This window comes from Clarias gariepinus, chromosome 19, assembly GCF_024256425.1.
Source record: "Clarias gariepinus isolate MV-2021 ecotype Netherlands chromosome 19, CGAR_prim_01v2, whole genome shotgun sequence".
Lineage (NCBI taxonomy): Eukaryota > Metazoa > Chordata > Actinopteri > Siluriformes > Clariidae > Clarias > Clarias gariepinus.
This window is the reverse complement of record NC_071118.1, coordinates 2818919-2838378: the sequence shown is the minus strand read 5'-3', so window position 1 is coordinate 2838378 and position 19460 is coordinate 2818919. Positions and strand designations below refer to the sequence as shown.

At 38.8% G+C, this 19460-nt stretch overlaps 1 protein-coding gene across 1 annotated transcript; it reads right to left on the bottom strand.

Moving 5' to 3' along the window:
* Nucleotides 1–2624: 2624 nt before the first annotated feature.
* vtnb (vitronectin b) lies at nt 2625–9977 on the bottom strand. The gene is made up of 9 exons (XM_053478749.1): nt 9874–9977; nt 7874–7993; nt 7589–7783; nt 7332–7471; nt 6363–6519; nt 4642–4797; nt 4288–4534; nt 3999–4156; nt 2625–2864 (listed from the first exon to the last, which is right to left on the bottom strand). The coding sequence occupies exons 1-9, from the start codon at nt 9926–9928 to the stop codon at nt 2743–2745; spliced, it is 1350 nt and encodes a 449-aa protein (XP_053334724.1). The 5' UTR covers nt 9929–9977; the 3' UTR covers nt 2625–2742.
* Nucleotides 9978–19460: the final 9483 nt, after the last annotated feature.

Genomic DNA, 19460 nt, shown 5'->3' with positions numbered 1-19460 from the left:
TGTAATCTTGCATAAACATGCCAGATCTGAAAGCAGAGTGATTTATTTCATTTAGATGAAACTCTGTGAAGTAAGATATATATCCTTTTTTTTTTTTGTTTAAATCTGACAGACAGCTTATTTCTCTTTTTCATTCCATCTGAGCTCACTGCTTTCTAAGAAAAACTCTAGAGACAGGAAGGAGACTATTTTAAAGATTTTGTTCCTATAAGATACTATTAAGTAAATAATTGTGTTAACAATTGACAAGCAGTTACAGTAAATGTATTTTGTTTTATTTGCTCTTATTCTGTCTCCATATCACAGCACTTCAACAGGTATTAAGGTTTGACCTTATCGCTGTGGAAGGGGTTAAATACAGGCCAAAGGCAAAGTTAGGTCAAAGTTGTTCAATATTTGATGGGATGTAATATAAGATAATTGACACACAGATAATAGACAAGATCATAAGATAAAAAAAAGATAACATAGGAGGTGCCAGTGCATTTTGTAACTAAAATATCAGTGATATAACCTGAGCTTACTGATGCAGCTTTGTGGATTGGATTTACATTACAGCATTTGGCAGACGCTCTTATACAGAGTGAGTTACATTTTTATCCTATTACACTTCTGAGGGTTAAGGGCCTAACAGTGGCAACTTGATGTTTGTGGGGTTTGAACTTGGGACCTTCTGAACTGAAGTCCACTGAACTACCCCTCGTGGGACCATCCATTACAGGGGCTAGAAGACACAAACCATCAATTTTGAAAAAAATGTATTAACTGGTTGTTTTCTTCACTAATCTCAGGTTAAACTTGCCTCCAGTAGTGTAATTGACAAATTCTAGCTAATGGAGATTATTGATAATGTATATAATATTTTACTTCTGATTAATTTGTTATGAGAAGCAAACCTACATGGGTTATATAAAGTTTCCAGGCATAGGAATTGATTGAAATCTGAAAGTGTTCTGCAGATTACCCAAATAATTAATCACAACTCTGATTGACACATAAAGCAAAAAGTGATGACGATTTTTGATTTATAAACACAACAATGCTATGTGAATGTAAACATGTGGCAATGCAAAAATCTGGAAAGCAACAAATATTCGAATTAAATGCAAATAGTTAAATGTTAAGTGTCTGAGTTCGATTCCCACCTCAGGGACTGTGTGCATTGAGTTTATGTCTCCCTGTGCTTGGTGGGTTTCCAGGTTTCTTCCACAGTCCAAAGACATGCATTCCCTAATTGCCCGTAGTGTGTGAATGTGTGTGTGAATGTTGACCGGAGGTCCTACAACGGTTGTAAAGTAGGAATACATATACCAGACACCACTGGCCTTCATGGTCCATAGTTGGACTAGATGGATGGATGAATTGATGGATGGATTTAAATGCTAAGCCAGTATTTTGACTTGCCCCAGGTCAAAAATAGGTCCAGTAAATAAAAAAATATACATAATTTTCATTGCATGGCTTTGTTTTATCAGTTCTAATGACAATGCAAATATTTAATGCATTGTTTTTTCATTAAACCTAATTATATAAATATAAAAAAATGAAAATCTTATGTAAATTTAAGCCACATTGGGAACCACTGCGCACACTTTGGGAACTTTTAAGTATTAATCAATAAATCTTTTAAAATGTGCCAATTTGGAGAACTGATGATCTAATTAGCAGTTATTTGCACAAAAGTATATGCAAGAAAAGACAAATTACTTACGCATTAATTACTCATTTTCAGTAGCCAAATGAAATGCAGTTCGATTGGCAAATAACAAATCTACCAAGTGCTTAATCTGCTTCAGTATAATAAAAGACATGATGGGGTGTTTTGGATGGTTAAGATCAGCCAGCAGAGGGAGTAGCTGCCCGTTCCATCACATTGCTCATCAGGTCCAGTCAGTGATTATGTTCTAATAACAGGTAATATCTCCTTATAATTTGCTATCTGTTCATTCTGTGAGAGTCCTGACTAAAGACGCTCTGTCTGCAGGCTCTGCAAATGGTAAACAAACATTGTTGATCTACCCAAACCACAAAAATGCTGCTCCAGGCTGTTTCACCTGGGAGGTAAGGCGTGGCACATGCACGGGGTTGGGGAGGGAAGGGGACGGTGGAAGATAAAAGGGGGAGGGGCTCAGTGGGAGCGACATGGTATCTTTATGTGGAGTAGTAGATGTACAGTACAGCCATGTGGAAGAGACGAAGATGCTAAAGGTGAAGATGATGGAGGAGATGCAGGGGCTAGTGATGCTCCTTATTTATCTCCACAACTTCCTGATGTTGTGCTGCAGCTTTCTCCACTTTTTTATCCACCTTTATATATATAATTAAGATTAATAACCCCAACAACAGTTCACTTCAGGACGCATGAAGAGATAGAGTTTAACAGTTTATTATCTGCTAATTATATATTCAAAAGCTTGTTGGTTTACATACTGTAGTTGGTGTGCACTCTTAAGATACTCTTAAGCAAAATTCATCAGGACAAGAGACAGGGACACAGTGTTGAGAGACAGGGACAGAGATATACACCATCAATAGAGTACATGCTTCCTACATGTTGTTTTTAGAAATATGAACATATGAAATAATAAGTAATCTTTTTTTTCGGATTCCCTATTTATTACATTGTGGACTCGGTCCTCCAGCAGCCCTGACTGGATTACAGTCTGACGTATCTCTGATGTAGCATCTCATGAATCATTTTCAGCTTTGAGCTTCAAATAGATGTTTTTTTTTTAAATTTTTTTATCTTTTCTCCGCCAGCTCCTTCTCTTTACATCCCAGCCAGTACTTGCCGATAGATCTCGGGTATGAAGGAGTAACAAAGTCGATTTGTTTGGTCTGGAGATCCATTCTGTAGTATTTATCTGAATGGGAAAAAAATACAGGTTTAATAAATAATAACAAAAAGCTTAAAATAACCTACTAAAAGAAAATATTGTATATATATAGTTATGTATATACTGTATGTCTATTTGGGCCTTAATGTAAATTTGATGGAGCGTTTTTTGAATGAACACTAACTGAGATTAGCTTTAAAACATACATAGGTGCTGGTTAGGAATGATGGATGCAGGAACAGGGGAGGAGTAGAAAGAGGAGGATCTGCCCCGTTCTGTAGAGGGCATACAGTACATGTTTTTTGGACCAGTCCAGGTGTACACGCAGGGTACTTATACAGTAGGTGTACACCATGGTCCAGTTACTGATTTCTCACAAGTGCATCTTAGTGTCAGCATTCAAAAAGCCAGGCACATGACTTGTTTTTATATAGAGTGACTTACAAAAGTTTCCATCACTGAAACTATAACTAATTAGTGACTACTATAAGTACTAATTACCTACAGTATAATTAGTGGTTAGTACTGTTGCCTTGGATTTCCAGGTCCTGAGTTCGATTCCTGCATCGTGTCTGTGAACATGGAGTTTGCATGTTCTCCCTGTGCTTGGTGGGGTTCCTCCACTTTCCAAAAACATTTGGGGATTAACCCAAATATCTAACAAACAAATTGGTCTTTTGCTTTAAGATTGCCAGTGACTCAAGTTTATGTGCACCATGGTGCAGGCTGTGATTAGTTTCCCATAAGGAAGATGTCAAAAAAAATTTGTCTGCCATTAGAACAATGTCTAGAAATCAATTTAATAATCTTACATCTAGTTTTATTGCAACCTTAAAATATGCAATATAAAATACATTTGATTATATTTAAGAAAGTTCCATTTGCTATAATACTCTTTGCTTGCAAAACCAGATCAAAAAACAGAAGATTGTGGGTTCAAATCCCAACACCATCAAGCTACCATGTTTGGATGCTTGAGCCAAAGACTTAACCCCTTAACTGCTCAGTTTCTAAGCTGCTTTGGATAAAAATACTGTACAATAAGCAAATCTAGTGTCATATCTTATATTTTTCAATATACAGTATGTCCCTGAGGCACTATAAAAAGTACAGAAATTCCCCATAAATATGCTGTCCCTAAACTAGTTTGGAAGAGAATACCATTCTGGAAGAAGTAGACTTTTTGCACGGGTGTCGATTTCTCCTGTACTTGCTCCCAATCAGTGTAATCCGTTTCATCGTAGTAGTAGTCAAAGAGGGACGGGCGTCTCCCACGGCCCTTTTTATGACCTCTTCCTCGCCTTTCTGCTCCAAAATACCTTTTCAACACATCATAAACACTGTAAGAAGTCTTGTTCACGATAGCATGCATTACATCTACAATGTACAGTAAGTTGTAAGCAGTAAGGCCGAAAGGAGAGGCCGCTCGAATAGTGTAAAAAGTACGCACTTCTCTTCATAATCCAAGGCAAAATCGTCCCAGAAGTCTGAATGTCTGCTTCCTCTGCCTTTGCCCTTTCTCCTGCGGCTGCCTCGGGGCTTGCCACGCCTACCCGGAGGTACTGGGGGTGAAGCCGCAGATGCAGATGAAGACGTGGAGGTCATGGACAGCCGGCCCACCATTGCGGCATCCAACGGAGGTTTGATTCCCACCCAGTCTTTGTCAATGGAGCGTGGCCATTTGTGATGTCCTGAGACTGGCATGTAGAACATATGACAAGAGTGACAGGAGACATTATGATAACAGTGGACTTTATAAATATAGGAAGGCCATGTCTTGGATCATGGTAGGGATCATGCTTACATTCTGGGAAAAGTGAGGAAAAAATATCATCCCAGTTGTAGTCACAGTACAGGTTCGTGTAGCTGGTAAAGAGGACGGATGGCGAGGCTTTGGTCATACGGACACAATCCCCATGTGAAGGCTGGTGCTTGAACTCATACTGGTAATACTGGTCACCTAAAAAAAAACAGAAATAGAGATGAGATATAGTTGTACAATTGCAACACATCTGTACACTCGATTTTTGTGTCATGATGGTCCACTTTTATCTGACTCTTCTTTCTTTTATCTAATCTTTCTTTTTTTGGGATTGTTTCTTGATTTTCTCCCTAATTTAGTCGTGTCCAATTCCTCCCCGTCACTAGGGGGCTCCCACATTAGGGCTACTACTACCACTCAGTCAGGAAGGCCGAAGACCATCCCGTGTTTCCTCCGAACCACGTGACGCCAGCCGACCGCATTTTTTCAAACTGCTTGCTCACGCACCGTTGTGGGCGGCGTAACACACTTGGAGGACAGCGCTATCCGCTCCTCCCGCTTGTGTGAGCTCACAGACGCTCCTGATCAGCTGTGGAGCCGTAATTAATGTGGGAGCAGGAACTACCTTTCATTCCATCCTTCTGAGATAGCTCGGCCAATCACCTCTTTTTAGACCTTCGGCTGCGAGAGGTTACAGCATCACCCGGGAACCAAACCTGTGATCTCCGGATGATAGAGCAAGCACTTTTCCACTGTGCCACTTGGAGGCCCAGCTGACTCTTATCTGACCGAAAGGGGCCACCGGAGACACCAATACGTCTTTCCTCATGTTATCTGGATTACAACATCATATTTATGGTAACACTCATCCATTTCAAACAATGGCGGACATTTTTGGGGGGGACTTTTTGTAGGATTCTTTTATGAAGAAAGTCAGATAAAAAAAAGTCACCTGCATTCTGATCTGCCCATTCTCATTCAAGTCACACTTTTACAGCACAGTGAAATTCCTTCTTTGCATACTGTATCCCAGCATAACTGGGGTCAGAGCGCAGGGTCAGCCATGATACAGTGCCCCTGGAGCAGGCAGGGTTAGGAACCTTGCTCAAGGGCCCAACAGTGGCAACCTAGTGGAGCTGAGGATCGAACCGCTGATCTTCCAATCAGCCTCTGAGCCACCACTGGCCACTGATGATGGAGAATTTGTTTACTGTTGCAGGATATAATTGTAAATTATAACTGGGAGTCAAGAAAGAAGATCCTCAGATCAGAGAAAGAGAATACTTTCTTGCAAAAGTATTCATACCCCTTGAACTTTTTCCATATTTTGTCATGTCACAACCACAAACCTAAATGTATTTAAATGGGGTTGTATGGGATAGCCCAACACAAAGTGGAAGGAAAATAATAAATGTTTTTCAATTTTTTATATATTTTTTTATTTTACAAAAGTCCCCCTGTCATGGGCATTTTTGAGACTGTGTATGCAAAAGAGGGTAAATAGCATTTTCCTCTTAATTTAGTTTTTTTAACCTGTGATACAATTTGTTCCTGTGTCTTTAATTTAATCTATATAATTTAAGTTAATTTGACGTAATGAGTGGGGGCTCAAAACTTTTGGACAATTTCATATGAACCTTTTAATGAATTGTAGAACTCATCAGGTTCACTTAAGCAAATTTACTTACATTAAGTTAAACTTAAGCCCACTCTTGCCAGTTGTTACCTACAGTAGTTGCCGGTGGAGTGAATTGTTCACACACCTTTAAAGAAATACACTTTCTCCTTTTTCTTGAATCCTGCAGCAGGAATGGCAAATGCCGCATCAACATCATCTGGAATGTTCTCAAACCCCAATGAGATATTTCTCGGGTAATTCTCATCCAGGACGTCGCCATCGAAGCGCCAGTACTGCTTCCCCTGATTGATGTCAGAGATTTTCAGTCATTAAATTCATTAAATGTCTGATCATCTGAATTTTAGGTAATTATTTTAAGTGGCAAGATTAAGATACACATTTGGAAGCCTAGTGATTTACAGAATTTACAGAAATTTAACATGAATAACTTATCTTATAACTAATAACTAATCTTCTCAGGTTAATTTTACCAGTTGCCATGTTTCTACAGAGTGAGGACAGAATGTGACAAAATGGATTGCAAAGTCAATAGGGTTTTATCAGGAAATATATTAGTTAAAAAATCATTATATTTTAGTCAACTAATTGTTTTTTAGATTTCAAACTAATTGTTTTTTTGGCGTTCAAATCAAACTGGGACTTTTGATACCATCGAGGTAGAAAGTTTTCTCCTATGTGATGATCAGACTCCCAGGAACTCTTTTACTGGCCCAAATATGTGGAAATGAGCTTGAGCGAGGTCAGGACTGTACAGGAGATGTGGCAACAACAACAAATAAAAATTTTAATGTTTTACTGCAGCTAAGAGTCTATCTAAGCTAAGGCAATATTGTGCATTTTTATGCCTTCAAGTCCCAGTTTGATTTGAACGCCCCTTGAAATATGGTTACACTTATCAAGCATTTAAGTATTAAAGAACCATATTGCAAAAAAATACTCCAAAACATAAACTTAACTCATTTTTGATACCTACTGTATTTCTATCAAAAAACAATAATGTGTTATTGTTTCATGGTCATGCCAAATCCATGCACTGTAATTGATTAACTGTATGTATGGAAATGTGACAGAACTGGAGAAGCACATTATATACCTTGAATATATAACTCTTCGATTGGCAGTTAATTCGTGTAAAAGCGGCATCGATAGGACCAGGAATGCCCCACGTATCTTTTATAAGTTTGGGATACCCCGGCATCACTGACTTCTCATCCAGTTCAAAGTAATATTCACCTGGAGCACGGCACATAAAGTACAGACAGGTGGTTCAGTTTACAATCTCGCACCTACAGTATGAGTTAACTGCACCACTCAGAAAATGAGAGAAATAACCAAAGAGAGCAATCTCACCCCTGAAGGCATAAATCGATCCATTCTTAGTCTGCAGGAAGGCATTAAACGATTTTCCACTGCAGATTTCTGCCTCCCGATCGAAACTTAAAGTGGAGGGTAAGGGGGCGGTGGTGGGGGTTAGTAATGGCGCATTGGCAATCACGCTAATGTTCACAGTTTCCTCAGGAAGGTCAAACACATCACCGCGGGAAACTGGTGAATGAGAAGCGGATTAACCTAAGACTTAACTTTAATAGCTCTGGAATATTCTGTGTGCATTCGTGTGTTTGCCTGAGCACTTACCTTTTCTTCGGCATGTTGTGTCATAATCTGCACAGCAGCTTCCATAATATTTGCACAAATTGTCACATTGGCATTTCTGTCCAGGGTCAAAGCCGCTTATGCAGCGTCCGACGCACGACTCTGGGTAACAGAGCAGTGAGTGCTTTTGAGAGATACTGGCAGGTTTAAGATATAAAAGTAAACTTAAATAAAATGTCATTTCAGTTAATAAGTTCTAAGAGATTGATGAAAAAAAACTTCAGAATATCACAAAGAAGCAGTGATCATGGCTATCTGCAAGGGAAAAAAATAAGAAGCAAGAAAGGAAATGAACTCAAAATACTGCTTTTTTATTTATTAATAGAACTTAATCGAACTAAACTTATTTGTCTGCCTTGTCTTCTTTCTGCTTGCTATTGCATCTGAAATAAACAATAAAAAAGCTAAATAGCTACCGAGCCAAAGTGTTATGCTAACACAATGTAAAGCTACTAGCTTGTTACTAAGGGTCAACCTCTGGTTCTAAAAAATGAGTCCAATGGACCCCAAGGAGGGGTCCAAACATGGAGTTTCTTGAATGGCCACTAGGAGTTGGCAACAAAAGTGCATACAGTAAATTCATATTAAGTTCATCACATACAGTATACAGTACACAAAGCATATCCCAGCTTTGTTAGTAGGCACGGGTTAGACCACAGGGTCTTGCATTTTACTGTACAACACCCCTGGAGCAGTCAGGGTTAAGGGCCTCGCTCAAGGGCCCAAAGGCAGCAACCCGGTGGAGCTGTGGCTCAAAATGCCGACCTTCCGATCAGTAAATCAGAGGCTTAACACACAGAGCCGCCATAGAGCTCCATGTTAAAATGTCCGAATTTACAACTAAAATACATGTTTGCCACCTGGTACACATATACAAAAATAGCTCCATAGCTAGATTTCCCATTCATGACAACTGTTCTGGGGCTGAAATTTCCTAAAATTACATTAAGCAATAAAATTATACCTAATTTTCCGATTTGAGTGACAGCTGCATTTTGGGTGTCAAACCGCTAGCTGTCTGCTATGCCTAAATTTAGCTACCCATTGCATTGTATTTTAAATTACGACAAGAAACGAGGGCCTTGACAGAGGATAACATGTAGCGTATGAATGACGGCGTTTCAAAAGCAACGTAGCCACCGACCATCATCCGTGTTCCAACAAACAGCCAGGCTCTGTTCACTCTACTCAATTTTTATTTATTTATGGATTTACCAGGGCTTAAGCGGAGTCAGTTCCTGCCAAGGCCGTGACAATCAGCGCTCCCACAGTTGAGCTTTAAAACCACCCTTCAGAATACCTACGGGTGATGTCATGGTGGGTTTGTCTAGTTCTTTGTATAACATTTATGCTTGTTTAACAGTAGGCTGGTTAAAACGCTCATTTGCAGTTCTCTTTATAACTTCAGGGGATCACATTTGGGATAAATGTTACGTTTTCCTAAACTCAAACCTCTGACCGTGTTATTGCCATTTTTTTAGATGCTATGAGAAGATATTTTGGGACATCGGCGGCATTCGAGCCAACTGAAAGGTAAATTTGCAGTTGTAATTAAATTCCAACCAAATAATTTTCCTCTGAAATGTTTAAATTCTTAGCCAGCATTTTAGTGCAAACTGTTTCTTTTACATTCTTATCCAAGAGAATGAAATTCTGTTCTTTCCTGCATGTGAAATACAGTAATGTGATTGGTGGATGGAAGGCGCTGAAGTTAATTATTTCTTATGAGTCACATGATCACAAACACGACCCATTAAAAGCCTTCTCTTTTAACATCTCCTAATATACTGTGTATTGTATAAAATATTGTCAAAATTTTAAATCATTTTATTTGTTGCTACTTTGCTTTTCCTTCCCTCTATTGTCCTGGATTTGCTGGACTTCTGAACATTCTTTATTTTTAATCCTTAAAAATCCTTAATTCTTTTTTTGTTGCACTAAATAAAACCCCACAGAACAAACAGAAGAACCACTTACTGTACCTTCGGCAGCGAAGGATGTCGCCACTGAAAGCAAAAATAGAAGCACTAATTTCATATCGAGGAGATCATGTGAGTCGTCTCTGCAGCTCTGGTCTACTGTGGGATCAGATTTGCTGCAGTGTGTTTTGGGGATTGATCGCTTCAAAAGTCACCAGATTTAGTGTTTGTTTAGTGAGATTTACTGGAGTAATTATTAATGAGATTGAGTGCTGCGCAAAAAAAATTCTGTACAGAAAACCTGAAATGTATATATTTTTTAGACATAAGAGTTGTGAAAGCTGACTCTCGAGTATAAAATAATATCAAACATTTGACAGTTTTGTCTTTTTAATAAATAATAAATAAATTAATTAATAAATAACTGTTCCAAGGAAATTGGAGAATGTTTTGTACAAAATACTTTTTCCAAGGATGATTTAAGAACACACAAAATCTATTGTGCTTACAATGAAATGAAATTATACTTTATATTAAATTTTTATATATAAAGAATATTATTAAAATGAGCTTTTTTGCATGACAAATTTGTGGACAAAATCACTTTGACTTATGATAACAAAATAATAATTTTTATAAGTAGGAAACCTTACATTGTGCTCACAACTTTCAACAGACCAGGCTAGTAAAATTACAGTTACTGTACGGGCTTAAAATAAAACAAACACTAAAAAACCTTTATTGACAAATAGATCAATCATACGTTTAAACAGTATAACAGCAATTCCCTGAATAACTCTGGCTAGTTCTGAATCGCCAGTTGAATTTATTACCTGTGTGTTGATTCATTACCTTTATACAGTTAAAACTGTACTGATTAATAGCATTAATGAAAAAGATGTTTAAAGCAAAACTTTGGTCTGAGAAAAATATAGAAAAAAGCTGTCAAGTGCATTAGGGCACCTATAAATAAAATGATTTATGCTTTAAATAAATTGTTAAAGATGAGGTAGAATGGGCTACTTGTATCACTTTGCATGTTTTAAACACTATAATACAGTATTTATATAAATTGTTGGTCATAAAATCAAAAATAAAATCAGAAAATCTAAATTGGAACACAGTACTGGTAACATCCCTAAACAGTGTTTTTTTTTTTTTTTTTTTTTTATAAATAAAACATGAAAAGCCTGTTTGTATTTCACTCCGTCCACTGAAGCCTTGAACCTTGAGTAATGAACAAACAGCACAGAACGGGAAAAAAAACCAAAGTTCCCTCTCTCTATCTCTCTCACAGACACACAAAACAGGTCATTGAGATATCAGCAAAGAGCTCCAGTGTAATTTTACAGATGTGCTCGTGTGAGTAGTTTTAAAAACTGCTGAGCTCCTGGGACATTCAAACACAACCATTTGTGCAAAAACATCTGGTCTGTACAGTATATCTAGCGTTCCGGGAGCGGAAACTCCCGTTGTGTTGATGAGCGAGGTCAGGGAAGAAGATCTACTGTAGGAGGCTACAATAACTGGAATCACCACTCTTTACACCCACGGTGTTTAGAAAAGCCTCTCAGATCGAAAATGCACGAATTAAGGTGAAGGAGCTGCATCAGTGTAAGATCAATAAGATTCCACTACTGTCAGAAAATCTGCAAAAATCCTAATAAGGACACAAATGAACCGGACAAACTGGACAGCAGAAGATCAGAAAAAGATCTGGGGAGTTGGGGAACCTGGACTTTTGTGAACAGTGTATACAGTATACTTTATATTATCTTTTTTTTTTTATAAATCACAATTTTATAACCAGTACGTTACACTTTAGCGATCTCTAAAGGAATTAGATATCGGATTTATTACACGGAACATAAACAGGACAATAAAGTTGTACCGCAAGGGGAAGGACAATCAAAATAATTACTTTGTGGCTTACCATCTATGGGTCATAAAAATCTGTAGCTTCACCACAATTCTTTTTTCTAAGCAGGTATTACTTCTCAAGGCACACGATTCATAAATACTTAGCCATCCCTAGCAAAAAAAATTGGGAATCGGGTTTTATCAGGGTTCTTTGATACATGCCTCCATAAAATGTAGGGCTGTAAAAAGATATTAAATTTAGATAATGATTACAGAAAGAAATGTCAAAGACTTTAACAGTCATACTGGACATTGTGTGTAATGTCTAGACATGGGCCCAATCTTCGGAGATTCATGAAACAAATTCAGAATTACAAGCCAGATTACAGTAGATAACACTTAAGGAAGAGCTTACACCAATAGGAACACGCTGTACGGACCTGAGACGGCGGCCTTTAAACTGTCGGAACACGTGATGTCTTTGACCTTTAAACAGACACATTGTGTTATAGCTTATGTGTTATGCAATCTAACTCACACTCAAAAGATTGTCGATAAATCAGAGCGTATGATCATATTGTTGATTAGAAGGTAATAATTAATACTGATATCTCAAAAGTTTCATTCATCTGTGTTTATCTGTAAATCATGAGATACTTCCAAGACTCAGCTAATTATAAACGACCGTCTACTTTCCATCAACTTTGGAGAACATGGACACATTTTTAAAAGGCTAGGGACCCTATACTGTACCTAATGAAAAAATGAAAAGTCTACTTGGGAATTAAACAGACCAGCTGAAAAGACAAACACAAACTACTCGCTGGGGACATCTAGTGTGAGAAATCTGTGAGAAATACTGTATATTTATTCTGGTTCTACTGTATGTTGTCTTGGATCTAGTATATTTTAATGTAACACAATATTCAGTCGTCAATTTTCGTTTGTTTCGTTTCGCCTTGCACCTCCAGATTCTGGGTTTGAGTCCCGCCTCAGGTCTGTGTGCATGGTGTTGCATGTTCTCCCTGTGTTTGCTGAGTTTTCACAAGGTACCCTGGTTTCCTCCAAAAACACTCAGATTAGGCTGATTGCCATTGCCAAACTGCGCATGTGCTTGTGTGTGTGTGTGTGTGTGTGCCCGGCAAAGGATTGGCACCCAGTCCAGTGTGTACCCCGCATTGTGCCCTACTGTATATCCCCAGGGATAGGCTCCAGGCCCGCTGCGACCCTGTATGCAGGATAATATGGTATGGACACTGAGTAAGTGAGTGAGATGCCAACTACCCCTGACAAGGGTGCTTTGTTCCTCTGGCTCCAAATGTAGTCCAGTAACTTTAAATTTGCCTCCAGACCTCGTCACGACTCATTCCTGTCCTTGTCTACCTCTGTTGTCTGCTGTAGATTTGTAAGATTCTCCTTAGATAAGTATTGAATTTTTTTTTCCGGAGTTCACATCATGGTCCACCCCGTGTCTAAGGACATGGTGAGGACGTGCAGTGGTTATCCACCACTGGTGTTGAACTATAGAACCTTGGTGCAGAGAGTCAGTTCCCTGGAAACTCACTCTTACCAAGATACGTTCTCCATGGCTAGGGCGGAGCGCTAAATATATAATAGATCCATTGTGCATTGTCCAGCAGGTCTACCTGGAGTTAGGTTACCTTGACAATAAATGCTAGATTGCTAGGTTTCAACAAGCAACTCAAGGGAACAATTATATCTGGGGAACTGTTTGTTGCTTTACCTGCGAAACTCACGACAAGTTTTTCCCTGTTTACAACTCATTCCAAATGCTGCTACCAGGGTCCTGACTGGAATGAGGAAGAGAAATCTTATCTCTCCAATTCTGGTATTACAGTGCATCCGGAAGGTATTCACAGCGCATCACTTTTTCCACATTTTGTTATGTCACAGCCTTATTCTAAAATGGATTAAATAAAAAAATTCGCAGAATTCCTAACACAACACTCCATAATGACAACATGAAAAAAGTTTACTTGAGATTTTTGCACATTTATTAAAAAAAAAAATATTCTGAAAGTAAATAAGAATTCACAGCCTTTGCCATGAAGCTCAAAATTGAGCTCAGGCGCATCCTGTTTCCTCTGATCATCCTGTTTCCCCTGATCATCCTTGAGATGTTTCTGCAGATTAATTGGAGTCCACCTGTGGTAAATTCAGTTGATTGGACATGATTTGGAAAGACACACACCTGTCTATATAAGGTCCCACAGTTGACAGTTCATGTCAGAGCACAAACCAAGCAAGAAGTTTGTCTGTAGACCTCCGAGACAGGATTGTCTCGAGGAAAAAAAAATCTGGGGAAGGTTACCGAACAATTTCTGCTGCTTTGAAGGTCCCAATGAGCCCAGTGGCCTCCATCATCCGTAAGTGGAGGAAGTTCGAAATCACCAGGACTCTTCCTAGAGCTGGCCGGCCATTAAACCCCATTTATTTCGGCCACTAAAGGGGTTCCTGGGAGGCCAGCATTTCAAATGTGAAACAGGCAGTCCCATCATGGCCCCGGCAAACTGAGAGAACTTTCTACCTTGATGGTGTCCAAGCACTAGTGAAAAACTGTGATAAGTGCATTAGTGTAGCAGAAGATTATATAGAGAAATAAAGGAAGTTTGAACTCTCAAAACTATTCTGTTATTCTGTGGAATCAAAAGTCCTGGTTTGACTTGAACGCCCATCATCGGTTCAGTTACTTCCTGATCTGCTAATAACTTGTCCTCAAGTAGTGTACAAGTTCCCAATAATAAGCTGGTTTGAATCAGTAGTAGACAGCAGTGTCTCATGTCAGGGAATAGGGAGCCTGAAAATAATCATAAAAAAAGAGATTTAAATGGTAGAGGAAAGTCCAAGCCTGGGAAATACTACAGTAGTGAAAGAGCATGTGTAAAAATAAGAACTACGGAGATAAGCAATGTTAAAAAGGACAGATAAGGAGAGATTAAGGCTGCTGCACACATTTCAGAGCACATTTCATCTAATCCAGTCGCAGAAGCTGATAAATTCCTTTTACACACCAAACCGACTGACAACAACATTCATTAACGTCATCCGTTTTTACCTAATCTGTCACATGATGTAATATTATCACTTCTTGTCTGCTAACCCAGTTTGTACTGTTGCATTACTATTTTCAGGTTCTATTTTTTCTAGTTTAATTTTTTTTATTTAAATTTTCTATCATATTTCTTCTATTGATATTTATTACTTATTACATTTCACTACATTTCGTACTGTGTATGACGGTGTATGTGACAAATAAAATTTGAATTTGATTTGAATTTGATTTGACATTAACACTAATTATACTGTATATAGTTCTTATGATTTGACAGAACAACATCTGGGTAACTTCCTACTGTATGTCAAAATGATATCTGTATGATTCATATCAAGCATAAATCTTCAACACGTTTATCACATATTGGAGTAGATATCTGTCTTCCACCTTCACAGCACAGATACCGTAAACCCTTGAGCGAATGTTGACCTTTAAAGGGTAACATCTTCAACTTTACGACCGCATGCATGCAAGGCCATCTAGAGCGACCTTCACTTAGTTCCCAGTTTGATTTGAGAATGCAACTTATTAGGCTGAAACGATGTGTGTAAAACTGATTTGTGACCAGCGATCTCGGCACAAGATGTTCTGTCTGAGTGAAGAAGCCGAGAAAGTGCAAGCTCATACATTTCCTCACCGAAGAATCTAGAGATCCGTCATGCAGTCGAGATAGCTTATCTTTACAAGTGAATATTTTATTTCGTGCGCAGTTCAAAACTTTTATAATCTAAGGCTTTACACAAGTGTTCATCCCCCCTACACACACACACACACACACACACTTGAACTTTTCCATATTTTATATTGGTGCATTTATGAACTGAATGGCTTTAGTTACACAAAACCAGTTTGTAAAAGTGAATTATTTGGAAAAGAATTCAGAAGTGTTCACACCTGTTGGTGTAACAAAAAAAAACATGTTTTTAGGAGGAAGTTTTATGTAAGAGGATTAGCCAAAAATGATCAGCACTCTTGTTATAATAAAACCTCTTATCAACGGTGTCCGTTCAAGGCTACTACCTCCCCAGTCACTGCTCAAATATAGAGAATCTCACTGGCATCTCACTGGTGTGAACGTGTTACACTAGTTCTATTGTAACTGCGGTGCGTGCAAAAATGGATGCCCCACGTGTGATTTCCGCGGAAGAAGAGGAGCGTGCACTGATCTGAGGGTGTATCTGGTGCTGAAACAGCTCACAGAAGAACATAAACAGAAGCGTTTGGATATCTGCACACAAACTTTGGCCTGGTACTCTAAGGAAGGCGAATGTTTGAGAATCAGTACTGGTGACACTAGATTAGAGCTAGTTGTGACTAGACCTAGATTCGTCACAACGCGCCTGAGAGTACGGAACTGAAACATCCTCAATCGCCGACCGAGAAAAAGTTTAAAAGTCAACTATCAGCTGGAAAATTCATCAGTGCTTACAGTTTTCTGGGATTCTCAAGTGCCAGGAATTGGAACATTATTGGGAAAAAGGTTTAACAATCCACAGTGCTCGTTACAGTGAGACGCTTATTGCAGACCTGAAGCCTGAACTTTGAATTAAATGCAGAGGATCGCTATCCACGGGTGTAGTGATCTTGCATGATGATGCACATCTGCTCACTTCACAAAAAATAGTCTTGGGGATGTAAAGCAGTTAATCGGCTGTATTTGTACGAATAAAATTGAGTTGAATTTGTTAAGGTTCATTAAATATAGTACGCCTATGCCTCACTGGAGCTGTTTTAGCAGCTGCTGCTAGCATTGCTATGAAATCGCCATGCTGCCGATGATGACTGACGTCAACGAGCGCCCTATACAGTACATGCACGGATGCTAAAATTTGCATTAAGTCTGATCTGCCCGGTCTCATTTAAGTCACATGACCATGTATTAGCTCTCTAATCTAGGACCACATATGAAAGTGACTCCGATCCAATCTTACTAACGTCAGATTTGTGTGTTCATGAACATGGCCTTAGTTCTGGTGCAATCATTTCCATTTAGAAGTCAGATAATTAGTTTTACCGCACCTCAACAAACATCATCATGAAGACAAATGAGCTATCAGGATAAAGTCGGGACAAAGGTCTGACGAATCAATCGGGGTGAGGTTATAAAAAAGAATTAATGGAAAAAAATGCGTCACTACTGTAACTTTGCCCCTCCAAGAGTTTTTGACCAAATCAAAACTCATTTTCACATCATCATACGATATAATTGGATATAAAACCAATTGCTTTAAAAAGTCACCTAATTAGTAAATAGAGTAAATATTGTAATTTAATCTCAGTATAAATACAGCTGCTCTGTGAAGTTCTCTAAGGTTTGTTAGGGAACATTAGTGAACAAATAGCATCATGAAGCCCAAGAACCACACCAGACAGGTCAGAATTGAAGTTAGGTTGGGTTTAAAAAAAAAAAAAAATATATATATATATATATATATATATATATTCCAAGTTTTAAACATCTCACAGAGCGCTGTTCAATCCATCATCTGAAATGTAAATGAAGTCAGGCACAACTGCAAACCTACCAAGACATGGACGTCCACCTCCACCTCCACCTTATTAAAAGTAAGCCATAAGAAGCCTGATTTGCAGTTTGTGACCAGCCTTGTGGAACTACAAATGAGACTAAAAACTATTTATCATTTATCTTCTACTTTACAATTATGTTCCACTTTGTGTTGGTCCATCATATAAAATCCCAATAAAATACATTTTATATTTCTGGCTGCAACATGACTAGATGTAAAAAAGTTCAAGGGGTATGAATACTATTGCAACGATTGTACAGTATATGTATACTGTATATTTACATTTACATTTAGGCATTTGGCAGACACTCTTATCCAGAGCGACTTACAAAAAGTGCTTTAAAGTCTACATCATTGGATACATACTTACACTGGGTTAACTAGGTTAATAACTAAGTGCCATTAGTCCAACACAACTGGGAAGAGGGTTTTTTTTTGGGGGGGGGTTAGTTCAAGTACTGGAGAAACAGATGCGTCTTGAGTCGTCGTTTAAAGATAGTCAAAGTCTCAGCTGTACGGACATCTAGAGGAAGTTCATTCCACCACCTAGGTGCCAGAACAGAAAAGAGCCTGGATGAATGCCGCCCTCGATCCCTGAGAGATGGTGGAATGAGGCGAGCAGTGCTGTAGGATCGGAGCGAACGTATATGTTCATATTATAGGCCTCTATAAATGCAGGACACTGTCGTGAAGAGTGATAGACATTAAGAAGCATGTAGCTGTATATTCTAGATAAATGCAAAGATAGCAAATGGTTCAACAGGCAATGAAGCCTTTTTTATTTTCTGTACAGATGGAGCCACGCCAAATAGCCGCGGCCGTGTGAATGGCGTACGAATGGCGTACGGCTGCCCTATGCACGCCGTAATCCCCCCTCCTTTTTCTTCGAGAAAGGCGTGTCAAGATTTCACAGTAAACACGCCCATTCAAGCCCTATTTATGCATTGACCTGGTTCCACCACTAGATGGCGCTTCGTTCTCAAGGACACGTTAACACAAGCCAGCCATTTAGCTGCGCTGAGTTGCAATCACGTGATTTTAACAACCCACCCCCAGCCCCGCCGAACTGACGCTGCCAACCTGCACTAGAGATGAAGATGGCGGCTTAATGGACTATTCGCTGTAAGTGGTGTTTTTATTTATAAAATTAGTTTGGTATTAGTTTACAGTTTATTTCCCAGTTTAGTTTTTTTATCGGCCGTTTTGAAAATTATTGGCAGCACCAGCGGTCAGATGTAACTTTAGATAACTTGATCTGTTTACCAGGTCTGAAGTTAACATTTCAGCTTACTGTCAGTGTCACAAATTCACAATGTCTCTCCTCTTCAACTAAAAAGACACTAAAGCTTCGAATATACTCTTAATGTCCCTATTACAAAAGCTGCACTACCGGATGAAGAGTGTTTGTGCTCTATAAAAATGCCTTTAGAGTCTGACCGCGTGTCTGGATAAATTCAGCATTTATTTATGCTTTGGGTAAGAGTTAATCTGCAGGTCATTTCTGTGAATATAATGTGATTCAGTTCATGAAGGACACAAGCTGAGGATAGATGTACAGGAGCTCGCGAGCTAAACGCTCATAACCGGCCGGGTTTATATTTTTCTCAGTTTGGCCGTGACTTTGCGCGGTAGCGCGAGCGCTTAGTTACCGAGCTGGATAAAAAACTCTGAAGTGTTTATCAGTTAAGGAGTGGGGGGAGGGGGAGGTGTGTGTGTGGGGAGGTGTGTGAGGAGGGGAGGTGTGTGTGGGAGGAGGTGTGGGGGGCTTCAGTACTCGGGTAGTTATAGTTTGGCTTCAGAGATGAACTAATATATACGAGTGTTATATCGCCTAACTTATTTGTATGAAAAGCGCATTTTAATTTAATAAAGACGATAATACAGACAGATCGGGGTTAACGCTAACAAAGTTTATTGGTTAACATTAGCACAGTTGAATTACATTCCAGAATTCCCCAAAACAGTATTTTACACACTCTGTGGTGTAGGTTTATTAATATCTTTTTATTTTTTTCACAACTAGATATTCTGTAAAGTTTATTTATTTTTAACTTCACTAAATTTTCCTGTTGTCTTTAATCAGAGCTCTGCTGTGGAGGATTGGGGGATCAGACGGATGATGGTTGGACTTTTGGAGCTACTGGAGGAGCCTGAACAAGCTGTTGAGGGAGCTGTAGGAGGGATGA